The following is a 23,882-nucleotide window of genomic DNA, read 5'->3' on the forward strand; positions in this document are numbered from 1 at the left end:
TGGTGGACTACTCCTGGTATAACTAATTGCCAAGGTGTGAGGAGTCGGCGGCTACTGTCCCGTAATGATCTCGAAGGGGCTCTTGTTGGACGTAGAGCTTTGCTGCAAGTTGTAGGAGAATTGAGCAATGTCTAATAGCTTCACCCAATACTGTTGGTTGGCACTCACGTAGTGTCAAAGATATTGCTCAAGGAGCGAATTTATTCTTTCAGTTTGGCCATCAGTCTAGGGGTGGCCAATACCTTATCAATTTGAAAAACTCAGTCTAGAATCGCCCTAAGAACCGAGCATCTCGATCACTGATGATATTATGCCGGACTCCCTAATACTTCACCATATTCTTTATCATCAACTTGGCCGCCTCCTTTGCTGAACAGTGTAGAGGTGTAGTAATGAATGTTGCATACTTTGAAAACTGATCGACCACCACGAGTATCGATCCGAGTCCCCCTACTATCGGTAAGCTTGATATGAAGTCCAAGAAAATGCTCTCCCACGGCCTTTCTGGTATGGGCAACGACTCCAAAAGTCCAACTGGTTTCTGTTGCTCTACCTTATCTTATTGGCAAGTAAGCCAAGTTCGAACATATTCCTCCACATCACTTCCCATCTTCGGCCAATAGAAGACCTTCTCCATAAGAGCCAATGTTCGATGAATGCTCGGATGTCCGGTCTAAAGGGAATCGTGACACTTTCTCAAGAGTTTACGCCTCAAATTGTCTGCTTGAGGAACATAAACCCTATTCCCTTTGGTGTAGACGAGTCCCTCCTGGACCCAAAATCGTCGTGCCTTGCCTTCTTTGATTAGTTACATCAGGGTTACTGCCTGCGGATCACTGTGCAGTCCATCCCTGATTCTGGAAAGGAAGTTGGAGCACAACTGACTTGCTTGGCCTCCGCCTTCTAGCTGCATGGTGTTCACTAGCTCCATTTTCCGACTTAATGCATCATCCACGACACTGGCTCTTCTGGGCTTGTACTCTATTGCCATGTCAAACTCAGCTAGGAAGTCTTGCCATCGAGCTTGCTTTGGGGTGAGTTTCTTTAGAGTTTGGAAGGAACTCAAAGCGATGTTGTCCATCCTTAGCACAAATCACGATTCAAGAAGGTAGTGCCGCCAAACTCGTAGACAATGGACCACCGCTGTCATCTCCTTCTCATGCACTGGATACCGCCACTCGGTCTCGTTGAGCTTGCGGCTCTCATACGCCACCGGGTGACCCTCCTACATTAGTACTCCCCTAATAGCAAAGTCTGAAGTATCTGTATGGACTTCGAAGGGCTTCCTATATTCTGACAATTTAAGTATCGGTTCTTCCAACATAGCAGCTTTTAGATCTTGGAATGTCACTTCACATTTGTCGGACCGTCGCCAAGGTTGCTCCTTCAGCAACTCTGTCAGTAGAGCTACGCGCTTCGAATACCCAACTATGAAGCGCCGATAATAGTTGACGAAACCAAGGAAGGATCTCAACTCCGGTACTTTCCTTAGTGTTCACCATTCCGCCATAGTTTGCACGTTTGATTTATCCATCCAAATGGAATCGCCACCGATTCGGTGCCCCAAGAATAAAATCTCCATCTGAGCAAAGTGTTCTTCCTTTTCACGGACAAAGTGTTTTCCCTAAGGACCTTAAAAATTGCTCGAAAGTACTCGACATGCTCCTGGAGCGTTTGACTGTAAACCAGGGTTTGCCGTACCGAGTCGTACCGCCCGGTACGGGCGGTATGTACCGGTCCGACAGGTTTTCGGTACGCGGACCGATGGTTACCGGTCCGAGGTATTGTAGCAGGTACTGTAGCACTGTAGCAGGTACCGTAGCACTATAGCACTGCTACAGTACTCGGTACACTCAGGTGTACCGCTCGGTACACTCAGGTGTACCGCTCGGTACACTCAGGTGTACCGCTCGGTATACCGTACCGTACCGGTACCGAGCCCAGGTTGAAATGCCGGTACGGTACGGTATTGCGAACCTTGCTGTAAACGATGATGTCATCCAAGTAGACAACCACAAACTTATCTAAATACTCCTTGAATAGTTGGTTCATGAGAATACAGAATGCGGTTGAAGCGTTGGTTAAGCCGAAAGGCATCACCAAGAACTCGAATACTTCAAACCTGGTTATATAGGTAGTCTTCGCTTTGTCGCCTTCGGCAATGTGCACCTGCTAGTACCCCAACCGAAGGTCGAGTTTTGAGAAATACTTTGTTTTGCCCAGTTAGTCAAACAAGTCCGCAATGAGCGGGATAGGATAGTTATTCTTCATCGCCACCTTGTTTAGGGCCCGATAGTCGACGCATAATCGGAAGCTCCAATCTTGTTTCTTTTGGAAGAGAACTGTAGCTCTAAATAATGCTTTTGAACTACAGACGAGACTACCGCTTAGTAGTTCATCTAAATGTTTCCTGAGCTTTGCCAACTCTAGAGGGGCCATGCGGTATGGTGGTCTCGCTGGAAGCTTTACTCTCGGCTCCAACTCGATACGATGATCCATGCCTCTCTGTGGTGGCAGAGTTTTTCGCAACTCGGGCGACATGATATCTGTGAACTCCTTCAAGATGTTTGCCACCATAGTAGGTTCATAAATGGCCTCCTCGTCAAGTGGCTTTAGCTTTTACAACAACCACAAAGGTTAAATCTCATTTTCGCACCGCACCCCCTTCTTCAGTTGTAATGCTGATATTTGTTGTGGGTCCTTGGTTCCTTCTCGAGAAATAGTAACCACGCAGGGGTCGTCACCTCCCATTAGACATAGGGAGTTTAGGAGTGTCATTAGCACCAACTTTGCCGCATGCATGAACTTCATTCCGAGAATCACTTGGAAGTTGTCCAATGGCACCGCCATTATATTTGTGCTTCCGCTCTATGTCCCGATCTTGATGTGTACCACCTTTGCTAGTCCAAAGATCTGCTTAGCCTTCGAGTTAACTGCCTTCATCCGACTTGGGTTCTTCACCTAGTTTAGCCTAAGTCATCTTGCTTCTCTATCGACAATGAAATTATGAGTGGCGCTTGTGTCAACCATCTCACGGGTTGTTTGGGTATTGAGCTTGATGTCCACGTACATCAGCTCGCTGCTTCCTGCTTTCTATGACAACATCTTTAGACTTCAAGTTCTCCCCCACTTGACCCCGCAACGCATTCAACAAACACATTGCTCCCATCCGGGGTCCTTGCGACTCCTTATTGTCGCTGTTGGATTCTGAACTATTCGAACCAAGAGTGATGGCCTTGCCTTTGTCTGATTTGGGAGGGTGGATTGAAGTTGTTAAGGCATTAAGTGTTTGTTTCTGTGGGCACTCCCTCACCATGTGCGATCCTCTCACAAGAAGCATTCGCCAGGTTTTAGGGTTTTGCCTTTTAAGCTTGGCTCCTTGTATAAGCATGCAAAAGCGACGAACGATTCGTTGAGCTTGGCCCCTATAGTAATGCTATACATAGAACTTTTGCTACCATGGAGATCTTTACAAAATAAATTAAGAGCATCTAAATCTTTATTTATAGTTTCTAACAAAGTTTCTTTAATGTTCTTTTTAATTGGCTTTTTACCATTGATATTAATTGTCATTACAATATAAATTAAGAACATTTAAATCTTTATTTATAGTTTCCAACAAAGTTTCTTTAAGGTTCTTTTTAACTGACCTTTTACCATTAATGCTAATTGTCTCACCTCTTCTAACTATTATATATATATATAAAAGGTTTTTTTTACTTTTATATCAGTGATTTCAATAGGCGCTCGGGCGCTCGGGTGAGGCGAGGTGAGGCCTAAGCGCCTCGCTTCATTTCCAGGTGGTGCGCTTCAAAGAAGTGTCGCCTGGGTGCTTCGGGTGAGCGCCCAGGTTAAACAATGCGACCGAACCAGCGTTTTAGGTCTGGTTCGGTCTCCGGTGCTTTAGTTGGTTCAATCGAACCAACTAAACCACCGATATCAATCTTCCTCTCACGACTTCCCAACCTTAATCCTGCTCGCCGCTGCTTATTGCTACCGCTGCCATTGCCACTGCCACTAGCGTCACTCGCTGCTCGCCGCTACCGCTACCGCTACCGCTGTCGCTGCCACTGTCGCTGCTCCCGTTGCCGCTCTCCGCTCTCCGCTGCTCGCTGCTACCATTGTCGCCGCTCCCGCTCCTGTTGCTCGCTACTACCACTGTCACTATCGCTGCTTGCCGCTCTCGCTTCCTCTTACTCACACTCTTCTCACTTCGATAGTATACTGTTAACAGTATATTAACAGTATACTACTAACTGTATACTAGTAACAGTATTTTTATTTATTAGATTAATAATATATTATTTTGATTTTAATATTATTAATTTTTATTTATTTGAAATTATTATTATTGTTTTGAATTTTGAGACTTTTTGTTAATGTGATATTGTGATTTTGTAAGATTTTCTTAATTTAATATCATTTTTTTTATTTAAATAATTATATTTATTAATTATATTAGATATTTTTATATTTTAGTGTCTCGCTTCGCTCGAGCGAGTGCCTAGCGCCTCGAGCATTTTTGGACCTTGGCACCTAACGCTTTTTAAATCACTGTTTTATATATATATTTAGAAAGGCAACGTCGCCTCGTTTTTCTGCGACATCGCCATGGCGACATCGTCTCGCATGGGGAGAAGAGAGGCAACGTCACCTTGACGACATCACAGATATATATATATATATATATATACCTCGTTTTTCTATGATATCGTCTCGTCGACGTCGCATTGTCACGAACGGTTGTTGCGCACCTGCAACAACTTCGTTCAATGAATCGTTCGTCACATTTGCATACTTGTATAGAGACATGGTAGCATGTTTTGCCTTGGTTTTGTGTGTTTTTGCTTGAAAAATGTAAGCAACGATAGTTCGCGGCACTGTAGTGCGGCCGCTCGCCACACCGGGCCAAACTGCCCCAAAATGGCTCTGTTTTCGCGTGCCACGACCTGTTTTCTGTAGACCGCAGCCTCACGTGAATTGTTAGCCATTTCAGCACCCTAGAACCCCCGGGTTTGCACTAGGGGGGGATAGGGCTTCGGAGTAATGTTGGGCATTGAACAATCTTTACAAGTTTGCACGTTAACTTGATGGGAACTTGCCTTTGCACCCGACACCCGGTGAGCAGTTGTTTGCAGACTTGCAACTGTTCATTCTACCTTCTAAAGTCCTTGTTTTCTCCTTCCTCTCTTTTCTCTCTTGCACTCAAGGTGTTCGCTGAATTGCTTATAAAGCTTCCATCTTCACGAGACGTTGGGACTTATCTGTCGCTCGTTTTAAAACTAATCAACTTTCTGTTTGCAAGTCCTTCAGGACCTATACGAGGTTGCAACTAGGCTGACGCTTTGCGGATGCATATGTCACAAGGGAGCCTCATGACTTAGACAATCCCAGCTAAGTCTGAGGAGTTGGTGCAAGGGTGCTTCACGACTTAGACAACTCCAACTAAGTCCGTGACTTTGCCGCAAGGGTGCCTCACGACTTAGGCAATTCTAGCTAAGTCAGTGACAATGTAGTATTAGAGTAGGCAAGCAATTCGAACAAGCAGCGAAGATACTTCGCAAGCTCGCCATGGCAAAGCATCATGGTGAATCGAGCAAGACGGGACAAGCTGAACCATTGCCCCAAGCAACTGCAGGTGGGCTACAAGTGCAAACTCTCTCTCATACTGTTGGAGCCGCTTTGGAGGAGCATGACAGCGAACATGATGAGCAAGAAGTTACCTACTCTCTGCGAGCGGAGGAGGCGCAATCTAGAGTGCCAATCGGGAAAAAGAGCCATAAGGAGAGACTCACTATGGCGGAAACCTGCCTAGATGTTCTTAAAGCAAGCTTGAAGGAACTCTACCAAGGCCAACGAAGGCTTCTTGGGGTAGAGAGCTCGTAAGAAGAAGCTGAATCTCGAATTGACAAGGTTGAGGCCCTAGTCGATCGACTGACGAATGATACCAAAGACTCCGTGCAACATTTACACGAAGTCATGGCGGAACTCACTTCCAAAGTGACACCGCTCACAAGGGCACTAAATGCGTGAGGGAGTAACACCCGTGTTGTGTCGTCACAAAACTTGAGGGCACCTGAGCCTCATTGCTCTGGAGGTGCTAAGGACACGAAGGAGCTTAAGAATTTCTTGTTTGATATGAAATAGTACTTTCGAGCTACAAGGCCCGATTATGAAAATACCAAAGTTTCAATAGCAACTATGTATCTGAATAGGGATGCAAAACTTGAGTGACGAACCCATTGGGAGGAGGTCCAACAAGGTCGGTGTCGAGTGGACACATAGGAAGATTATAAGCGGGAGTTGAAAACTCAGTTCCTACCGAAGAACACAGAGTTCGTCATAAGGAGGAAGTTGAGACAACTCCACCAAAGTACTTTCATTTGAGACTACGTGAAGCAATTTTCTGCATTGATGCTGGACATACAGGACATGTCCGAGAAGGACAAGCTGTTCAGCTTCCTTGATGGCCTGAAGCTATGGGCTCAACAGGAACTGCATTGAAGGAATGTTACCGATGTGATCGGGGCAATTACGGTCATAGAAAGGCTCACCGACTTTGTTTCCTTGAAGGACTTAGGGAAAAGGAAACAATCTTTAGGAAATCGCGCTTCAAAATATTCTCGAGGGAAGGAGCCTAAGGGCGAGCAAAGGAAGAAGAGTTCCCACAAAGGGCCAAGCTCAAAAGGCAAGGCCCCAAAACCTAGCGGATGCTTCTTGTATAGAGGACCGCACATGGTGAGGGAGTGCCCACATAAACAAGCACCTAACGCCTTAACAACTTCAATCCACCCCCCCAAATCGGACAAGGGCAAGGCTGTCGCTCTTAGTTCAAGTAGTTTAGAATCCAGCAATGACGATGCGGAGTCGCAAGGACCCTGGATAGGAGCAATGCGTTTGTTAAATGCTTTGCGGGGTCAAGTGGGGGGAGAACATGAAGACAAAGCCACATAAAGCAAGAAACGGTGAACTGATGTACATGGACATCAAGCTCAATGGCCAAACAACCCACGCAATGGTGGACACGGGTGCTACCCACAACTTTATTACCAATCGAGAAGCCAAACAACTTAGGCTGATCTTGGAGAAGAACCCAAGTCGGATGAAGGCGATGAACTCGAAGGCTAAGCGGATCTTCGGGCTGGCCAAGGGAGTCCCCATCAAGATCGGAATATAGAGCGGGAGCACAAACATGATGGCGGTGCCACTGGATGACTTACAAGTGATTCTCGGAATAGAGTTCATGCACGTGACGAAGATAGTGCCAATGTCGTTCTTGAACTCCCTATGTCTGATTGGAGGTGACAACCCCTGTGTGGTTCCCATCTCTCAGAGTGGAATAAAGACCCCTAACAAATATCGACATTACAATTAAAGAAAGGTGTACGAAAAGGAGAATTAACATTCGTGGCTACTATGAAGCTAGAGTCACTCGACGAGGAGGCCATTCATGAACCTATTGTGGTGGCAAACGTTCTGAAGGAGTTCACAGACGTTATGCCACCTGAGTTGCTGAAAAATCTACCGCCACACAGAGGCGTGGATCATTATATCGAGCTGGAGCCAGGAGTGAAGCCTCCAGCGAGACCACCATACCGCATGTCCCCTCCTGTGTTGGTAGAGCTCAAAAAGTAGTTAGATGAACTGCTAAGTTGTGGTCTTATCCGTAGTTATAAAACACCATTCGGAGCTCCAGTTCTCTTCCAAAAAAATAAGATGGGAGCCTCCGATTATGCATCGACTATCGAGCCCTCAACAAGGTGACGGTGAAGAACAAGTATCCCATCCCGCTCATCACGGACTTGTTCGATCAATTGGGCAAAGCAAAGTATTTATCTAAACTCGACCTTCGGTCGGGTACTGGCAGGTGCGCATTGCTGAAGGCGATGAAGTGAAGACTACCTGCGTGACCATGTACGGAGTGTTTGAGTTCTTGGTGATGCCTTTCGGCTTAACCAACACTCCGACCATATTTTACACTCTTATGAACCAATTATTCAAGGAGTATTTGGATAAGTTTGTGGTCGTCTACTTGGATGATTTCGTCGTCTATAGCTAAACGCTCGAGGAGCATGTCGAGCACCTTCGGACAATTTTCAAGGTTCTCAGGGAGAACACTTTATTCGTGAAAAGGGAGAAGTGCTATTTTGTTCAGACGGAGATCTTATCCTTGAAGCATCGAATTGGTGATGGTTCCATTCGGATGGACAAATCAAAGGTGCAAGCTGTTGCGGAATGGCGAACTCCAAAGAAGGTGTTAGAGTTGAGATCCTTCCTTGGTTTTGTTAACTACTATCGGCGCTTCATAGCTGGGTATTCGAAGCGCACAACTCCACTGACAGAGTTGCCGAAGAAGGAGTAGCCTTGGAGATGATCCAACAAATATAAAGCTGCGTTCCAAGATCTAAAGGCTACCGTGTTGGAAGAACTGGTGCTCAAATTGTCGGACTATGGGGAGCCCTTCGAAGTCCATATAGATGCTTCAGACTTCGCTATTGGGGGAGTACTCATGCAGGAGGGTCACCCGTTGGCCTACGAGAGTTGCAAGCTCAACGAGACAGAGTGACAGTATCCGGTGCACGAGAAGGAGATGATAGCGGTGGTCCACTATCTACGAGTTTGGCAGCACTACCTTCTCGGATCGCGATTTGTGTTGAGAATAGACAATATCACTTTGAGTTACTTCCAAACTCAAAAGAAACTCTCCCCAAAGCAAGCACGATGGCAGGACTTCCTAGCCGAGTTTGATATGACAATAGAGTACAAGCCCGGAAGAGTAAATGTCGTGGCTGATGCATTGAGCCGGAAAGTGGAGTGGGTGAATGCCATGCAGCTAGAGGGCGGAGGCCAAGCAAGTCAGCTACACTCCAACTTCCTTTCCTAGATTAGGGATGGACTGTACAGTGATCCTTAGGTAGTAACCCTGATGCAACTAATCAAAGAAGGCAAGGCACGACGATTTTGGGTCCAAGAGGGACTCGTCTACATAAAAGGGAATAGGGTTTATATTCCTTGAGTGGACAATTTGAGGCGTGAACTCTTGAGAGAGTGTCAAGATTTCCTTTGGGCAGGACATCCGGACATTCACCAAACAAGAGAGCTTTCTACTAGTCAAAGATAGGGACTGATGTGGAGGAATATGTTCGAACGTGCCTTACTTGCCAACAAGATAAAGTGGAGCAACGGAAGCCACTAGGACTTTTGGAGTCGTTGCCCGTACCAGAAAGGCCGTGGTAGAGCATTTCCTTGGACTTCATATTAAGCTTGCCAGCAATAGGGGGGCTCAAATCGATACTCGTGGTGATCGGTCGATTTTTAAAGTATGCAACTTTCATTGCTGCACCTGTACACTGTTCAGCAGAGGAGGTGGCCAAGATGATGATGAAGAATATATTGAAGTATTGGGGAGTCCCGCATAATATTATCAATGATCGAGACGCTCGGTTCTTGGGACGATTATCAATGGCTCAAAATTCACAATGTTTTTCATGCCATCAACTTGAAGGCCTACCACTCAAATCCGCAAGATGCTTCCCGAAGTGTTCCAACTCGACTACCCCCAACCAGAGCCTCCTACGAGAAGCGAGTTGAAACCATTTTAGCGGATCGCAAGACGAAGCTACCCAATGAAGCTGAGCAGACCGAGTACTTGGTGAAGTGGCGAAAGCTTCCCCGGACCGAAGCCAGTTGGGAGCCTGAAGACGCCCTATGACATGAAGAAGCAGTAATCAAAGCCTTCTAGCATGCGTCGACTTAGACAACTCCAGCTAAGTCCGTGACTTTACCGCAAGGGTGCCTTATAACTTAGGCAATTCCAGCTAAGTCCGTGACTGCATGAGGAGAAGAGAGGCAACATTGCCTCATTTTTTCTGCGACATCGCCTCGACAACGTCGCCCCTTGTGGGGAGAAGAGAGGTGACGTTGTAAAAAAAATTTTTTGCGAGCGGTATATCGAAATATACCGCTCGGTATACAGTAGTACCATACCGTACCGAGCGAATCTCAAAACTCCGGTACAGTACAAAATTTCAATCCTTGGTCTATACCATCTTAATAATTCTCCTCATTTTATCATTTAATAAAGCTATATTTGATAGGCAAATGAAAAGAAGAGATAGAGAGTTAGAGTGGTAGAGTTGAGGGATGATGCAAGAGCTCTTGTGGACAATTCTCTATACTTTTCTTTTCTCACTTTTTCTCTCTACTTTAACATGACAAATCCCATCTATTTATAGTCATAGATGAGAGTTATAAGACTCAATTGTTAAGGCTTCATTCAGATACTTTTATTCTATATAACTTATCAAATTTACTAGTGGTTTATTATTTTCATAACCTTCTTATAGTGATCTTTATCATTATGTAACCTCTATTCTTACTAAATTCTAGAGGTTACAATTGTTTTCACCCATGTGATCATGAGAGAGGTTTCAATCATCTTTTATAATTAAGTTTAATTCTCTTAACACTCCCTAAAACTTAATTCATTTTTAGCACACATACTAAGCAATATCTTCATCTTGAAAAATATCTTCGAATTAAGGGGCTTGGTGAAAATATCTGCATCTGATCACCGGATTTGATGTAATGCAATGAAACTTTCTTCTCCTTGATTTGATCTCGAATGAAATGAAAGAGAACATCGATACACTTGCTTTGTTAATAGAAAACCAGGTTCTTGGCCAATCCAATCGCTGATTTGTTATCAACATTTATCTGTGTACCTTGATGTTATGCATAATTTACTTCATTCAAGAGTTTCCTTAATCATATAGCATGACATACATATGATGATGTCACCATATATTTCGCTTCACATGTAGATAATGCTACAATAGATTGCTTCTTCGAATACCAAGTGAAAACGATCTCACCCATATATAAAAACAAAGCCAATTGTACTTTTTGATCTTCTAGAGCTCCATTCGAATCATTATCAGAATAACCAACAAGTCGAAAATCATTAGAATATGAATATAGTAGACCATGAGTTATGGTACCTTTGATGTAGCATAAAATTTTTTTAGCAGCCTTCATGTGTGTCGATTTTAGTTCTCCTATAAATTGACTTACTGAATCTGGATCTGTATGGAATATCTAGTCTTGTGCAAGTTAGATGTCTCCAGCTTCTTACTAAGCTTTTGAAATAGATTGGATCAATTGTATCACCACCATCTTGTCGTAAAAGTTTGAGGCCACATTCAACTAGTGTGCTAATCGGTTTGCAATCTTCTATCTTGAATCTTTTTAGAACTTGTTTTGCATATCCTTCTTGTGAAATGAAGATACGTTCTTTACTTGCTTCACTTCGATGTTGAGAAAATAGGTCATGAGTCAAATGTCAGCCATTTCAAGTTCTTAAATTATTGTTTACTTGAATATTTAAAACATAAGTGAGTTGCTTCCAATAAAGACAAGATCATCTACATACAAGCAACTAAGATATCTTCAATTTTGTTCATCTTCTTATAAAGGGCACTTTTATAAGAATATTGGTCATTAGCAGTGATTTAAAAAGCGCTAGGCGCCAAGGTCCAAAAACGCCCGAGGCACTAGGCGCTCGCCCGAGCGAAGCGAGGCGCTAAAATATAAAAATATATAATATAATTAATAAATATAATTATTTAAATTTTTAAATAAAAATATACTATTAAATTAAGAAAATCTAAGATACAAAATCACAATGTCATATTAACAAAAAGTTTCAAAATTTAAAACAATAAAATTTTACATCAAAGTCATTCATCATAATCAATATTATCGTCATTTTCATATAAATCATCTTCATTGAATTCGTCTTCTTCCTCTTGTCCTTCGATTCATTCCTCTTCATCAAGATATGTTGAAACCATTAAAGACTCTATTGAGTTGCTCTCTACACTTGCCATTTATGTTGAAACCTAGCAATAATTTCAAATAAATAAAAATTAACAACATTAAAATCAAAATAATATATTATTAATCTATTAACAGTATTGAAAATTAATCATTTCAAAATTCAAATAAACTTAATATTAAGAGTATACTGTATACTGAGCTTGACGGAGAAACGAGGAAGTAGCGGCGAGCGGTGGTAGCGACGAGCGGCGGCAGTGGGAAAGGGAAAGGGAGCGAGAGGCGCAAGCAGCGGGAGGGCTCGCGGGAGGCGCGAGTAGTGACAGCGGCGAGCAGCGGCAGCGGGAGCAGGAGCGACGAGCAACGAGATCTTGTTCGGGATCGGGAGCGGCAGCGGGTTAGGGTTGGGTAAGGGTTAGGGTTAGGTAAGGGTTATATCGGTTTAGTTGGTTCGATTGAACCAACTAACAACCGAATCAGGACCGAACCAGACCTAAAATCCTAGTTCGGTCACTTGGTTTACCCAAGCGCTCGCCCGAAGCGCCCAGCGCCTGGGCTCGGGCGAGCGCCCAAGCGACGCCTGTTTGAAGCGCGCCACCTGGGACATTAGCTAGGCGCTCGGGCCTCGCCTCGCCCGAGCGCCTAGGCGAGCGCCCGAGCGCCTTTTTTAATCACTAGTCATTAGTCATCACCATTTTGCTTCAAGTAGGCATCAATTCTAGTATTTCATGCTCTAAGTGCTTGCTTTAAACCATATAAAGCTTTCTATAACTTAAGAACTTTTTCTTTATGCCCCTTTCTAATGTAAACCAATGGTTGTTCTATGTATATTTGATATTTCTTCAAGAAAACCATTCAAAAATACAGATTTAATGTCTATTTGATAAATTGATTGATTGTTTTATACGGCAATGAATATAATCAATCTTATAGTTTCTATTCGGATAACAGGGGCAAATACCTCATCATAGTTGATGCCAAATTTTTGTTTGTAACTCTTTGCCATCAATCTAGCTTTGTATTTCTCAACTTGGCCTTGTGCATTTTTCTTGATTTTGTAAACTCACTTCACACCAACAGCATTTTGTTCTTGAGATAGTGATGCTAACTCCCAAGTTTTGTTTCTCGCGATAAAAATGATCTCTTCGTTTATAGCATCCTTCCACCTTTTATCTTTCATGACATTTTTATATTGAAGTGGTACACAATCTGCAAGGAGACAAATAAGATGCAATTCATTAGTTAGTTTATATAAATCTGACTTCTTGTCCTTTGTTGTATTAGACTATCTTTTGAAGATGATTGTGTAGAAGATAGTGAAGTAATTTCAAACTTCATTTGCTTTTGTACGTCTTTGTACAACTCTTTGATGTTGCTCTCCCAATTTCAAACACCTTTTTCATTAAACTCCACATCCCTACTTATTATAACATTTGAATTGTTAGGATCAAATAATTTGTAGGTTTTGGATTTAGTGTCATACCCAACAAAGATGAGTTTGGAGCTCTTGTCTTCCAACTTGGTTCTTCTTTGATAAGGTACATGTGCACAACTAATGCACCTAAATACCTTGAAGTGTAAGACACGGTTTTCTTCCAGTCCATGCCTCTTGTGGAATTTTGTTCTCCAAGCTCAATGTAGGATACTAATTTAGGATTATAGGGAGAGGGGGGGGGGGGGGGGGGGTGAATTAGTGCAGCGGAAAAAAAACGTCGTCAGTTCGAAAATCTCGTTTCGATTAAACCCGTTTCGGAAAGATATTAATTTGAAAGCGTACGGGAGTGTAGTGAAAGAAATAAGAAGGTAAAGCAATTTGCAGTAAAGGTAAATTGCTCAAAAAGAAATGCAAACCGTTTTATAGTGGTTCGGTTGTCGTGATCTACATCCACTCCACCGATTCCTTTTCCATCGAGGCCACCGGCATCTACTAACGATCTTCCTTCAATGGGCGAAGATTAACTACCCTTTTTATACTCTTCTCCTTTTCACAGGTTTAGGCGACAACCTTTACACCCCCACTATCCCCTCTTTTAGACTTCACTAACACTTAGAGTTTGAGAGGAGTTCACACAAGATTACAACAACATTTTCTTCCTTTTTTGCTCTCAATTTTTGTGTAAATTAACTAGGGATGAGAGGGGTATTTATAGGCCTCAAGTGGATTCAAACTTGGAGCCTAAAAGTGTCTCATCTCGGGTTTCCTAGGTCCTGACGGTATCACCGCCTGTAGCACTGACACTGGGCGGTACCACCACCCAATCTGGTAGTACCATCGCCTGACACCTTGCCATTAGGTGGTACCACTGCCTGACACAGTCTCGGAGACTATGCCACGACGGTTCCACCTGTTGGATCACTGTTTGGGCCTTTCACTTGGCCCAACATAGCTCAGACTTGGGCCCAACTGGCCCCTAATTTAGTTGGCCCAATTCTAACCCAATTACACCTAAAACCTACTTCGATCTAGACAATTGTTATAAAGCTTGAATCAAGTGTTGTCCGGCATGTCATTGGTTCATCGACGCTTTGTTTGATTCTTCGACGCATCGTCCTCTCTTGTGGCTTATTGCCTAATTGGCCAGTTGACCTCTGCAACTTCGATTTTCTTGGTGCAATTTTCGCTCTTCTTGGCCCAATGCCCGAACCTATGGCCCGAAGCCTTCTGTCGATACGTCGACTGATCCTTCAGCGCAACGTCCAATCTTCTGACATGTTTTTCTCCGACTTAACATGATTCTTCCTGCTTTAATTGTCTCTCCTTGATCGAAGCTTCCCGCGTCACTCAAAACGCAAATCAGATAAACACTATCAATTGGTTTCATCATCAAAATCTGAGATTCAACAACGCTAAGCCCACCACTTCAGTCCAAAATTCTTTAGGCATGTTTTAGGTCTTGAGCATGCTTCTCACCATTCTAAGAATCGTTTGATTCCTTCTCCCACCACACCATTTTGTTGGAGAGAATATAGTGTTGTGAGTTGATGTCGAATGTCATATTCATCATAAAAATCTTCAAATACTTTGGAGGTGAATTCACCACCCAGATTGGAGTGAATGGTTTTGATGTAGAAGCCGCTTTCATTCTTCACAAAAGTTCTAAACTTCTTGAATATGATAAAGACTTTCCAAGTTTTTCTTTCAAAAAATAAACCCAAGTTTTTCTTGTATAATCATCGATAAAAGTTAAAAAACAATGATGCTAATCAAAATATGTTGGAGCAATGAGACCACAAACATCGATGTGAATGAGTTGAAGTGGCTTCTTTGCTCTAAAGTTTAGCAAGAATGCACCGATGTGGAAAGCTTCTTCATGGTTTGGCAAGAACACACCCTTCACATATTTGACTTGGGTGTTGTATATATCGAAGATCAAGGTTTGACTTACCGGTTCGAACCGATGTGCCGATCGGCTGGTGGCACGACATGTGCCACTCGGTACGATGTATCGACACATAGTACGCTAGTCCATACTGATGTTTTGACGAGTAAGAAAAAGATGTTGAAGAGGAAGGTCTAGTGGAGGAACAGAGGAGGAAGAAGGAGAAAGAAAGAAGGAAGAAGAAGAAAGAAAAGGAGTAGGAGAAGAAGTGCAGCGATACCTGGGAAGCAATGGCAGCAACAATAGCATCGAAGTGAAGCAATAGCATCACAGCGGCGAAGAGGCGGTGTCGCTGCAGCATCGCTACGACGAAGCGGCAAAGAGGCAGTACCGCTGTAGCATCGCATTGGCGAAGTGGCGAAGAGCCAGTGCCACTACAGCATCGCAACAGTGAAGCGACGAAGAGGCAGCGTCGCTATAGCATTGCAGTGGCAAATCAGCGAAGAGGTAGCGTTGTTGTAGCGGTGAAGAGGTAGCGCTGCTGCAACATCGCAGCGGCAAAGAGGCAGTGCCACGGTTTCGTATGTGAGAAGAGCCCTAATATGTTTTTTTTAACGTTGAAAAGGACTTGGGGCCATCACTTTTTAATTTTTTTTATAATTTTAATGCAGACCGCCCATAACGGGGTTTTCCACGTATCAATCCACTCCCGGACTGATATGTGCCACCAAAATCGTGCTGTTTCTAGCAATACAACAATCCTTGGCGAAGATCGTACTTAGTTGATAGCATGTTGAGATATTCAAAGTTCAAATGTCCAAGTCATGAGGAATCTTTCACACAAGTTTTTAAACATTGTGCCACATCATGCTTAATGGTTAAGATAAATAATTTATTCTTTGACATCTCCACATGAGCAATTAAGCAATTTGTGTTACTTCTAAGAAATAGTTGTTTGTCTTTCATATGAATATCATAACATATTCTAAGAGTTGTCCAAGAATAAAAATCTTATTCTTCATATCTAGCACATATTAAACATTTGAAATAAATTAATGATTTCCATCTTTGAGGTAGATCAAGATGTTGCCTTTGCCTCTCATCGGTACTTTGAGGAGTCTCGAAAGTAGACTTATCCATTCACTGTTTCTTCCAACTTCATGAACAGGTTTTTGTAATCACACATGATTGCTAGCTCCAGTGTCCATGTACCACTTGTCTTGCATGACGATATCTTCTTCTTTATGTGCTAGCAATAAAAGAGAGTCTTCTTCTTTGTTTTTAGCATAGTTAATATATTCCTCAACTTAATTGTTTTGTTGTAATAACATTCAGAAGCATAATGATCACATTTTTTGCAACAATAACATTGAATTTTAGAATGATTATACTTTTGGCATTTTGTATTTCCTCTTTCTTGTTCTTGTTTTGGACTTTGGTCTTTCTTATTGTTTCTTCCTCTTCCTCCTTAGCCATGTCCTCCACCACAACCACGGTCTCTTCCACATCTTCGACCTCTTCCATGACCACAATCACTTGAGCTTTCATTTCTTTCTTTTAAAGTGAACTTTGTTTGGAGGACTTGCTCCACCGTATCTAGTTTCTTTTTATTGACTAAATGTTCATGTGCTTGTGAAGAACCCATTAGCTTATATTGAATCATTTGGTCTAAATCCTTTGATTCTTGCACAAAGACCACAATAAAGTTAAACTTCTCATGTATTGATCGAAGTACTTTTTCAACCACACGAACATCTTCTAGATTCTTATCATTTCTTCTTAATTGATTGTCAATGGTAAGAACTTCTGTAAAATAATCTGAAGTAGTCTCGGACTCATTCATTTGTAAAGTTACAAAATTGGCTCTAAAGTGATTGAAGTCGAATTTTTTTCACCTTCTCAACTCCTTTGAAAGAGTTTTGAATAATATCTCAAGCATATTTGGAGGTGTTGGCGACTGCAACTTTCTTAAGATTGCCTTCATCTAGTCCTTGGTAGATGAGGAAGAGTGCTTTCTTGTCCTTCTTAGCCTAGCAACTAATTTATCATTGCTTAGATCCATAGAGTATTATTGACTTAACAACTTACTTTTAGATTTTTCTTTTAATTTAAAGGATGCATAGTGATTACTAAAACTCTTGATGGTCCTCTTCATTTTAACCATCCAATTTTTACTCTACGAACAATAAGTATAACAATCATGGTCTCAAGTACTATAGCAATCAGGCACAGATTGGTACCATATTGGTCTACATCAAAGTAGAGTGTTGGTACCTTATATTGAGGTCCAAATAAAGTATGAAAAAATTGGAAAAACCAAAAAAATACCTGTATATGGGGTGACACAAGTTCTATCTCAAGTGGTATAGGCCATTTACCTAGCATATCAAGCACTATAAGCCCTATATCGAGCATACAATTCGGTATACCTTGGTTTATGTACCAAAAAGCTATTGGATTGATAAATACCATCACAACATACCATACTTGACTACTTGCAAACCTTGATAAACAATATTATTTAACCAAAATTTAAAGTTTTGGGTATTGGCCCATATCGGTCCATGGTTGGACCAAGACGGGTCTTATCCTTATTATAGAGAGGATAAGAAAGGAGGGAGAAGAGAATAAGAGGAGGAGATGTATCAGAGATGAAGTGAGTGATAATAATTTAGTGACAGACAACAAAGAGGAGACATAGCACATTGGGTGATGGGGCATAATAAAACAAAGTAGCGCGTAATAAAAATAAAAAACTATATCAAATTGCGTGAAATAGGGCAGTCTGTATCCTAGTTCATGCCCAAACCAATATATATTAGTTGGTAGAGATTGATGTACATGAAGTTGAATTTTCTATCTTTAACAATCTCTCTATCTTGTTGTATACGATCTAAGATATGTAACATTTTTTTACTTGTTAGAAATTCTTGTCCTTCCAATTTAATTGTATCCATAGTTATTTTCTTAGTATTACATTTCATATATTCACTTTTGATCTTTTTTAATTTAAGACCTTTAATTTATAAGCTTAATCTCCACATCTCAAGTTTAGAATTAATTCTATTTAAACTTTTATCAGCTAAATATACTGTCATTAACAAAATAATAATGCAACATGGAGATGCATGCTGTACATATAAGTAAGTTTATCTATTACCAATGTAAAAAGATAAGAATTTGAAGTTGATCTTTGATGCATTTCTAACTAATAGAAAACATGAGAGGTATTCTCATTTCTTATATTTCTAACACTTGTTACTACACTATCATATGTATATTTTATAATATCAATATAATTAGTAGACATCTTTCTTTTCTAAAATATGCCACAATACATCTTAGGGACATAGGCTTTTTTGAATCAATGAGAACACTATGAAAATATTGATTTTTATATTTATATATTTTCATTAATTATCTTGATAAATTAATGGCTTCTGTTATTGATATTTATGGATAAAACCAAATCAAATTTGGAATATATATGTTTCACTTCTTATTTAAACTTTAATTGCTAATTTGATAATTCATTATCATAATTCCTCTAAAATTAGTTTTTCATATTTCTCTGGTATTAGAAGACTATGATTCATTCATTAGGCATCATTCTAAATCTCAAAATTTTGTTAAATAAACTAGTCAACTAAAATATCTCTTGATGACCTAAACTCTTCTAAATCTTAACAGGAACACTATTTGGTCCCATGCTCTTATCTATCTTTATCTTTTTGACAACTTCTTTCACTTTATATGCTTTAAATTTAGGAACAAATCTATGATTACTAAACCTTCTTCTATTATTTAAATCCATGTTTTTTTAGAAACTAAATAATTTATAGAAATAACCAGTTCATCTTTCCTTAATCTCCTTACTGTTAATAGGTATATTTTGATATTATTCCTTAATATTTCTAATATTACATAAATCCCTATCTTTCTTTCCCTAGATTTAGCAAATTCAAAATATATCTTTTTCACTATCCTTAGTACCTAATCTTTGGATCTTGTCTCTTTTTTAGCAGCTATATATCTTATAAAGTTCTTTTCACTATTACAATTTAGCCAATCTAAAAAGGTCATCTTTTAACTGCATTTGATTTTTGAACTTCCTCGCACCACTATCAACTTACTACTATAGTTGTATCTTTTCCTTTAGATTCCTTGAGAATCTCCTTTGTCATGTCAATCTTAGTGATCATCATAGTCCACATGGCCAACTCTTTTTCCATTCTATCTGAAATTCCATGTGTTGTCTTTAAAATTCGCCATCTAATCTTAATATGTTTTTTTTACTACCTCTTTCCTCTATAAGTTTGTATCCATGGCATGACAAGTGACATTTTTCAATTTTCTGGATATAGATTTTCAGGACTGGTTGGTATGGATTTTCTTTTTATTGATTTGAAGGGAAGGGTTTTCTAATCCTAAATAGTTGGTATCAGCATTGCTATATGTTTTCATTTACATATTGTTGTTTCTCTTCTCATCTCATCCATCTCTCTCTCTCTCTTATTTAATGGATATTTATAAATTTTCAAAAGAATCAATAAATCTGTGACATGAGTGAAATTTAAGGTTGAAAAACCAATGAGAGAAGCACCCATAGTCAAGGTTTCAAATATTGACCATATTGCTAGGGTTCCATTTTAGTGGACAGGGAACCAGCATGTGGACTGTGCAATTTCTCAAGCTTCTGTCCTGGATAAGCTGTATCACCTGGTGACAGGCTTACTGGGCAGCGGAAGAGACAGCTACCATGGTGGTCAGCCTATGGCCTAGTACTGATATAATTTTTTAATAATTTATGACAGTTGTCATAGTTTTCAATCCAGTTTTTCCTTCTCTCTCCCTTCCATTTCTTCATCTTCCTGTCTCTATAATTTTGTTTTCTCTTCTCCCTCCCTCTTTCTATATCATTTTCTCTCTGATTCTGTCTCTTTCTCTTTCTCATTTCCCCTACTTTGCCTCCTCTTCCCTGTGCCATGCTTCCTCATCAGTGCCATGGTGCTGCCATCTCTTTCCTGCTCCATATTGCTGTCGCCTCCTCCTCCTACCTCCTCTTCTTCCTCCTATTCCACCTCATCATCTCCTCCATGAATTTAATTTAAAGGTTTATTTTTTTAAATTAGATCCGACCTAACCAACTAAAATTGGGGCCATCTGCATACTGATTCATGCATGGACTGGTAATGCTGGCCAATATAGACTGGTCCTGATGAAATTGCAAGCCTTGTGAAACAAAAACCTAAAGTTCCTAAAGAATACAAGTCACTGTGGCTGATAAAGTTTTTGCTGATTTAGATTTAATCCATTGTTAAATGCTAAATACCAAGGATTTGAATACCGTACCATACCACCTGGTACGAGCGGTACATACCTGTCCATATGGTATGATATGCCATACCACACCATACCGAGTAAAGCTCGATATGTCAGTACATTACGAGATCAAAACCCTAATACAACTCAAGAGCTATAGAATTTTTGAAAATTTCTTTTGGATGCTAAATAAATTCATACTCAGACTTTAAATTTCATTTTTATATTTATTACAGTGCCATCTATTAAGGAAAATCTTTCTGTGGAAGAAGCAGAGTTTGGAAAATTTATTGCTTGTGGAAATTTTTTTCAGCTTCTCTCTCTTTGTTATTGTTCTCCTTTCTCTCGAACATAGCTTAGTGGTTGTGTCACAAACTTATATCATGTATTTTATCCCAAGAGAAGGTACTAATTTTTTTCTTGTCCATCTTCCATTTGTATTCTTTATCATTTTTTATGATAATAAATGGTATAGTTTGCAGTTATTTCTTTTCATTCTTCAGTAGCTTGAGCATTACTTGTGCATCATATCCTTGTTGTTTTTAGCATGGATGAATTAAGGCTTCATGTTATAAATTTTTCTGATCACTTTTTATAGTATGCTATATTCTGATGCCTATTGAGAACCATCATATCTGATGTATTGACATATTGTCAGGACTCTGATGCCTCCATTCAGAAGAGGGCCCTAGATCTTGTTTTTCTTTTAGTCAATGAGACAAATGTGAAGCCTTTGACAAAGGAACTTATTGATTATCTAGAAGTTAGTGATCAAGATTTCAAGGGTGATCTAACTGCCAAAATTTGCTCGATTGTTGACAAGTAAGGGAAAAAGTGAAGTTTTGACTTAAACTAAGCTAATATGATAACTATTGATATTCATGACTGCTAAATTAATGCAATTGTGAAGTAATTTTACTGTTAATCATAATGCCAAATTGATGCATAGTTATTGTTATCACAATAAATGGGCATAGAAATACTTTGTCTTCATGTCTCTGTTGAAGGGTATCCGTGCACAGATCTAGCAATTTCATATCCTCCTTAGTTTGGCATTTATGACTTCTGAGTACCATGTTATTTTTATCCCAATTCTGATACATCAATTTATCGTTTTTACTTGTTTTCACTTTCACAAACTACACTCATGAAGCAAGAAAAACATGTCAAGCAATATTTATTTAAATCGTAGATGGAAATTCTTGTTATTTGATTTTTGTTGGTTATCTAAAATCCTAGAATACTTACTATAACTTTGACATAATTGTCTGGTAGTTAGTTGGCTAGGTAATTTTGCTATTAGCGTCAAAGCTTATCAATGTCAAAGACTAAGGTGATACACAAGGATATTAAATGATGTTTAGTAGATTGTTTGCTTTTCTCTTTTGTTAGGTTTCGGAAATAAAGTGATCAAAGGAGTTACTATCTTTTTAGGTAGCATCGTTGATACAGAACCTTTGATGGATTACTACTGGACAAACAGTTCTGTTGAGCTTTTGTTATGCAGTTTTACCTGTCAACTTTGTTATTATAGAGGATCTGAAACAGAGGGTGAGACACAAGAGAAGAAAACAATAACTGTTTTCAATCCTCTTTTCAGCAGCCATTATTTTCCAAAAGAAGGGAAAAAAAGACCCAGGAGATAATCCTCCAATCTGAAATTCAGACAATACACTCCCTAGGTAAAGGACAAAAACTAAAGAAGGTTCAACACAGAATCCATACTTTCAATCCTCTTTTCAGTAGTCATTATTTTCCAAAACTTGAGCTGGTGACTATTCTCATCAACTAAATCTTGGACATTTCTTACTGGGTGAAACATTGCTTAATTTTTTAAGCCATTTGGTCTGCATTAGTTTTCAACAAAATTGTATTGGTCCAGTGTATACTGGTATATTGTCACACGGTATGTTGGTGAACCAGTGGACGTGGACCAAATAGAAAAATGGAGAGATGAGGTAGGAGGAAGTTGGAAGAGGCGGACTGACAGAGTGGGAGGAAAGATGAAGAAGAAAGAGGAGCAACAAAGGATGAGGCAGACGAAGAGGAGAAGTGGAGGAGGAGGAAGAGGAGTACCAGAGGTGGCAGAAGAAGCAATGATAGTAGTGGCGATGCAGTCGAGTGACAGAGGTCAGGCAGCACACAGCAACAATAGGAGAAATGCAAGAGCGAGAATCTAAGTCTAAGATAGAGAGAAGGTTTGTGGAAGAATTAAAAAGAAACAAATTTATAAAAGACAACTGTCAAAATCCATCAAAAATTTTTGAAAAAAATAGTAAAGACAAGGTTTAATTCTCAGGTACCAGACTAGTACAAGCAAGGTCCGCCATACCGTACCATACCGAAGTTTCGACCCGGGCTCGGTACGGTATGGTACAGGTGTACCGATCGGTATACCGAGGTGTACCGAGCGGTACACCTGATTTTATCGATTTATCCTTCCAAAATATCTGAAAATTAGAAAAAAAAGGTTAGGATAGTGTTGTTAAGTTACAAATACATACTTCTTGATTAGAAAACGAATACATACCTCTTGATTAGAAAAGTTAGGATAGTCTTAATTACTCTCTAATTAAAAAAAATGAATACATATCTCTTGATTAGAAAGTTCTTCCTCTTAATCTTCCCAAATTAGCCTCGATTGAATTCACAAATCGTTGTTTTATAGAGTTTAGGAGAGAAAAAGAAAGTTTGAGAGAGAGTTTAAGAGAGTATAATGAAATAGGGGAGAGAAGAATGGTTTAAATAGGAGAAAAAGCTCCAACGGTCAAATTGACCGTTGGAACACTGTAGCACTGCTACTGTGTGGTAACGGTCGATTTCGACCGTTACCGAGTGGTGTCGGACGGTAACGGTCGAAATCGACCGTTACCGAGTGGTACCGAGTGGTGTCGGGCGGTAACGGTCGAAATTTCAACCGTTACCGCCCGATTTTGCCTCGTATCGCCCGATACGGGGGTTTTTGGGGCATACCGCCCGGTAGCGGGCGGTCCGCGTACTGGTAACCTACCGGACCGGTACGTATCGCCCGGTACGGGCGGTACGCTTCGGTACGACAGACCTTGAGTACAAGTACGGTGGTGTACTGACACATGGTATGTGTCATGGTACCGATAAGGAAGGAGGAGGAGGAGGAGACATATAGGAGTAGAAGGAAGAGGAGAGGAGTAAAACAAAGCAGAGGAGTTAGAGGAGCGGGGAAGGGTACCCAGGCCGGTAGCAGGCAGCACAAGCAGTGGGTTGCCGGGCGTCATATGGGAGGTGTGAATCGCAAGGGGTTGTGAGGAAGGTGAGCACCAGAGGGAGGGAGGGAGGATTAGCCACAGGAATATCTTCTCTCGTATGGTGACTTTCCAAATCCTGTCTGCTATCAAACTTGTACCTCCATCAGTTTAATAGTTTGTA

At 40.7% G+C, this 23,882-nt stretch overlaps 1 protein-coding gene across 5 annotated transcripts in view; it reads left to right on the forward strand.

The window, feature by feature from the left end:
- Positions 1-23,882, forward strand: part of LOC103999759 (AP-1 complex subunit gamma-2-like) — a 108,972-nt gene that overhangs the window by 27,255 nt on the left and 57,835 nt on the right. For all 5 annotated transcript variants that reach the window (XM_009421598.3, XM_018818966.2, XM_065170175.1 and 2 more), the window contains one exon: positions 21,136-21,299. In XM_009421598.3, coding sequence (XP_009419873.2) covers positions 21,136-21,299 — 164 coding nt within the window. The remainder of the gene's footprint in view (positions 1-21,135; positions 21,300-23,882) is intronic.

Source organism: Musa acuminata, chromosome BXJ3-10, assembly GCF_036884655.1.
Source record: "Musa acuminata AAA Group cultivar baxijiao chromosome BXJ3-10, Cavendish_Baxijiao_AAA, whole genome shotgun sequence".
Classification (NCBI taxonomy): Eukaryota; Viridiplantae; Streptophyta; class Magnoliopsida; order Zingiberales; family Musaceae; genus Musa; species Musa acuminata.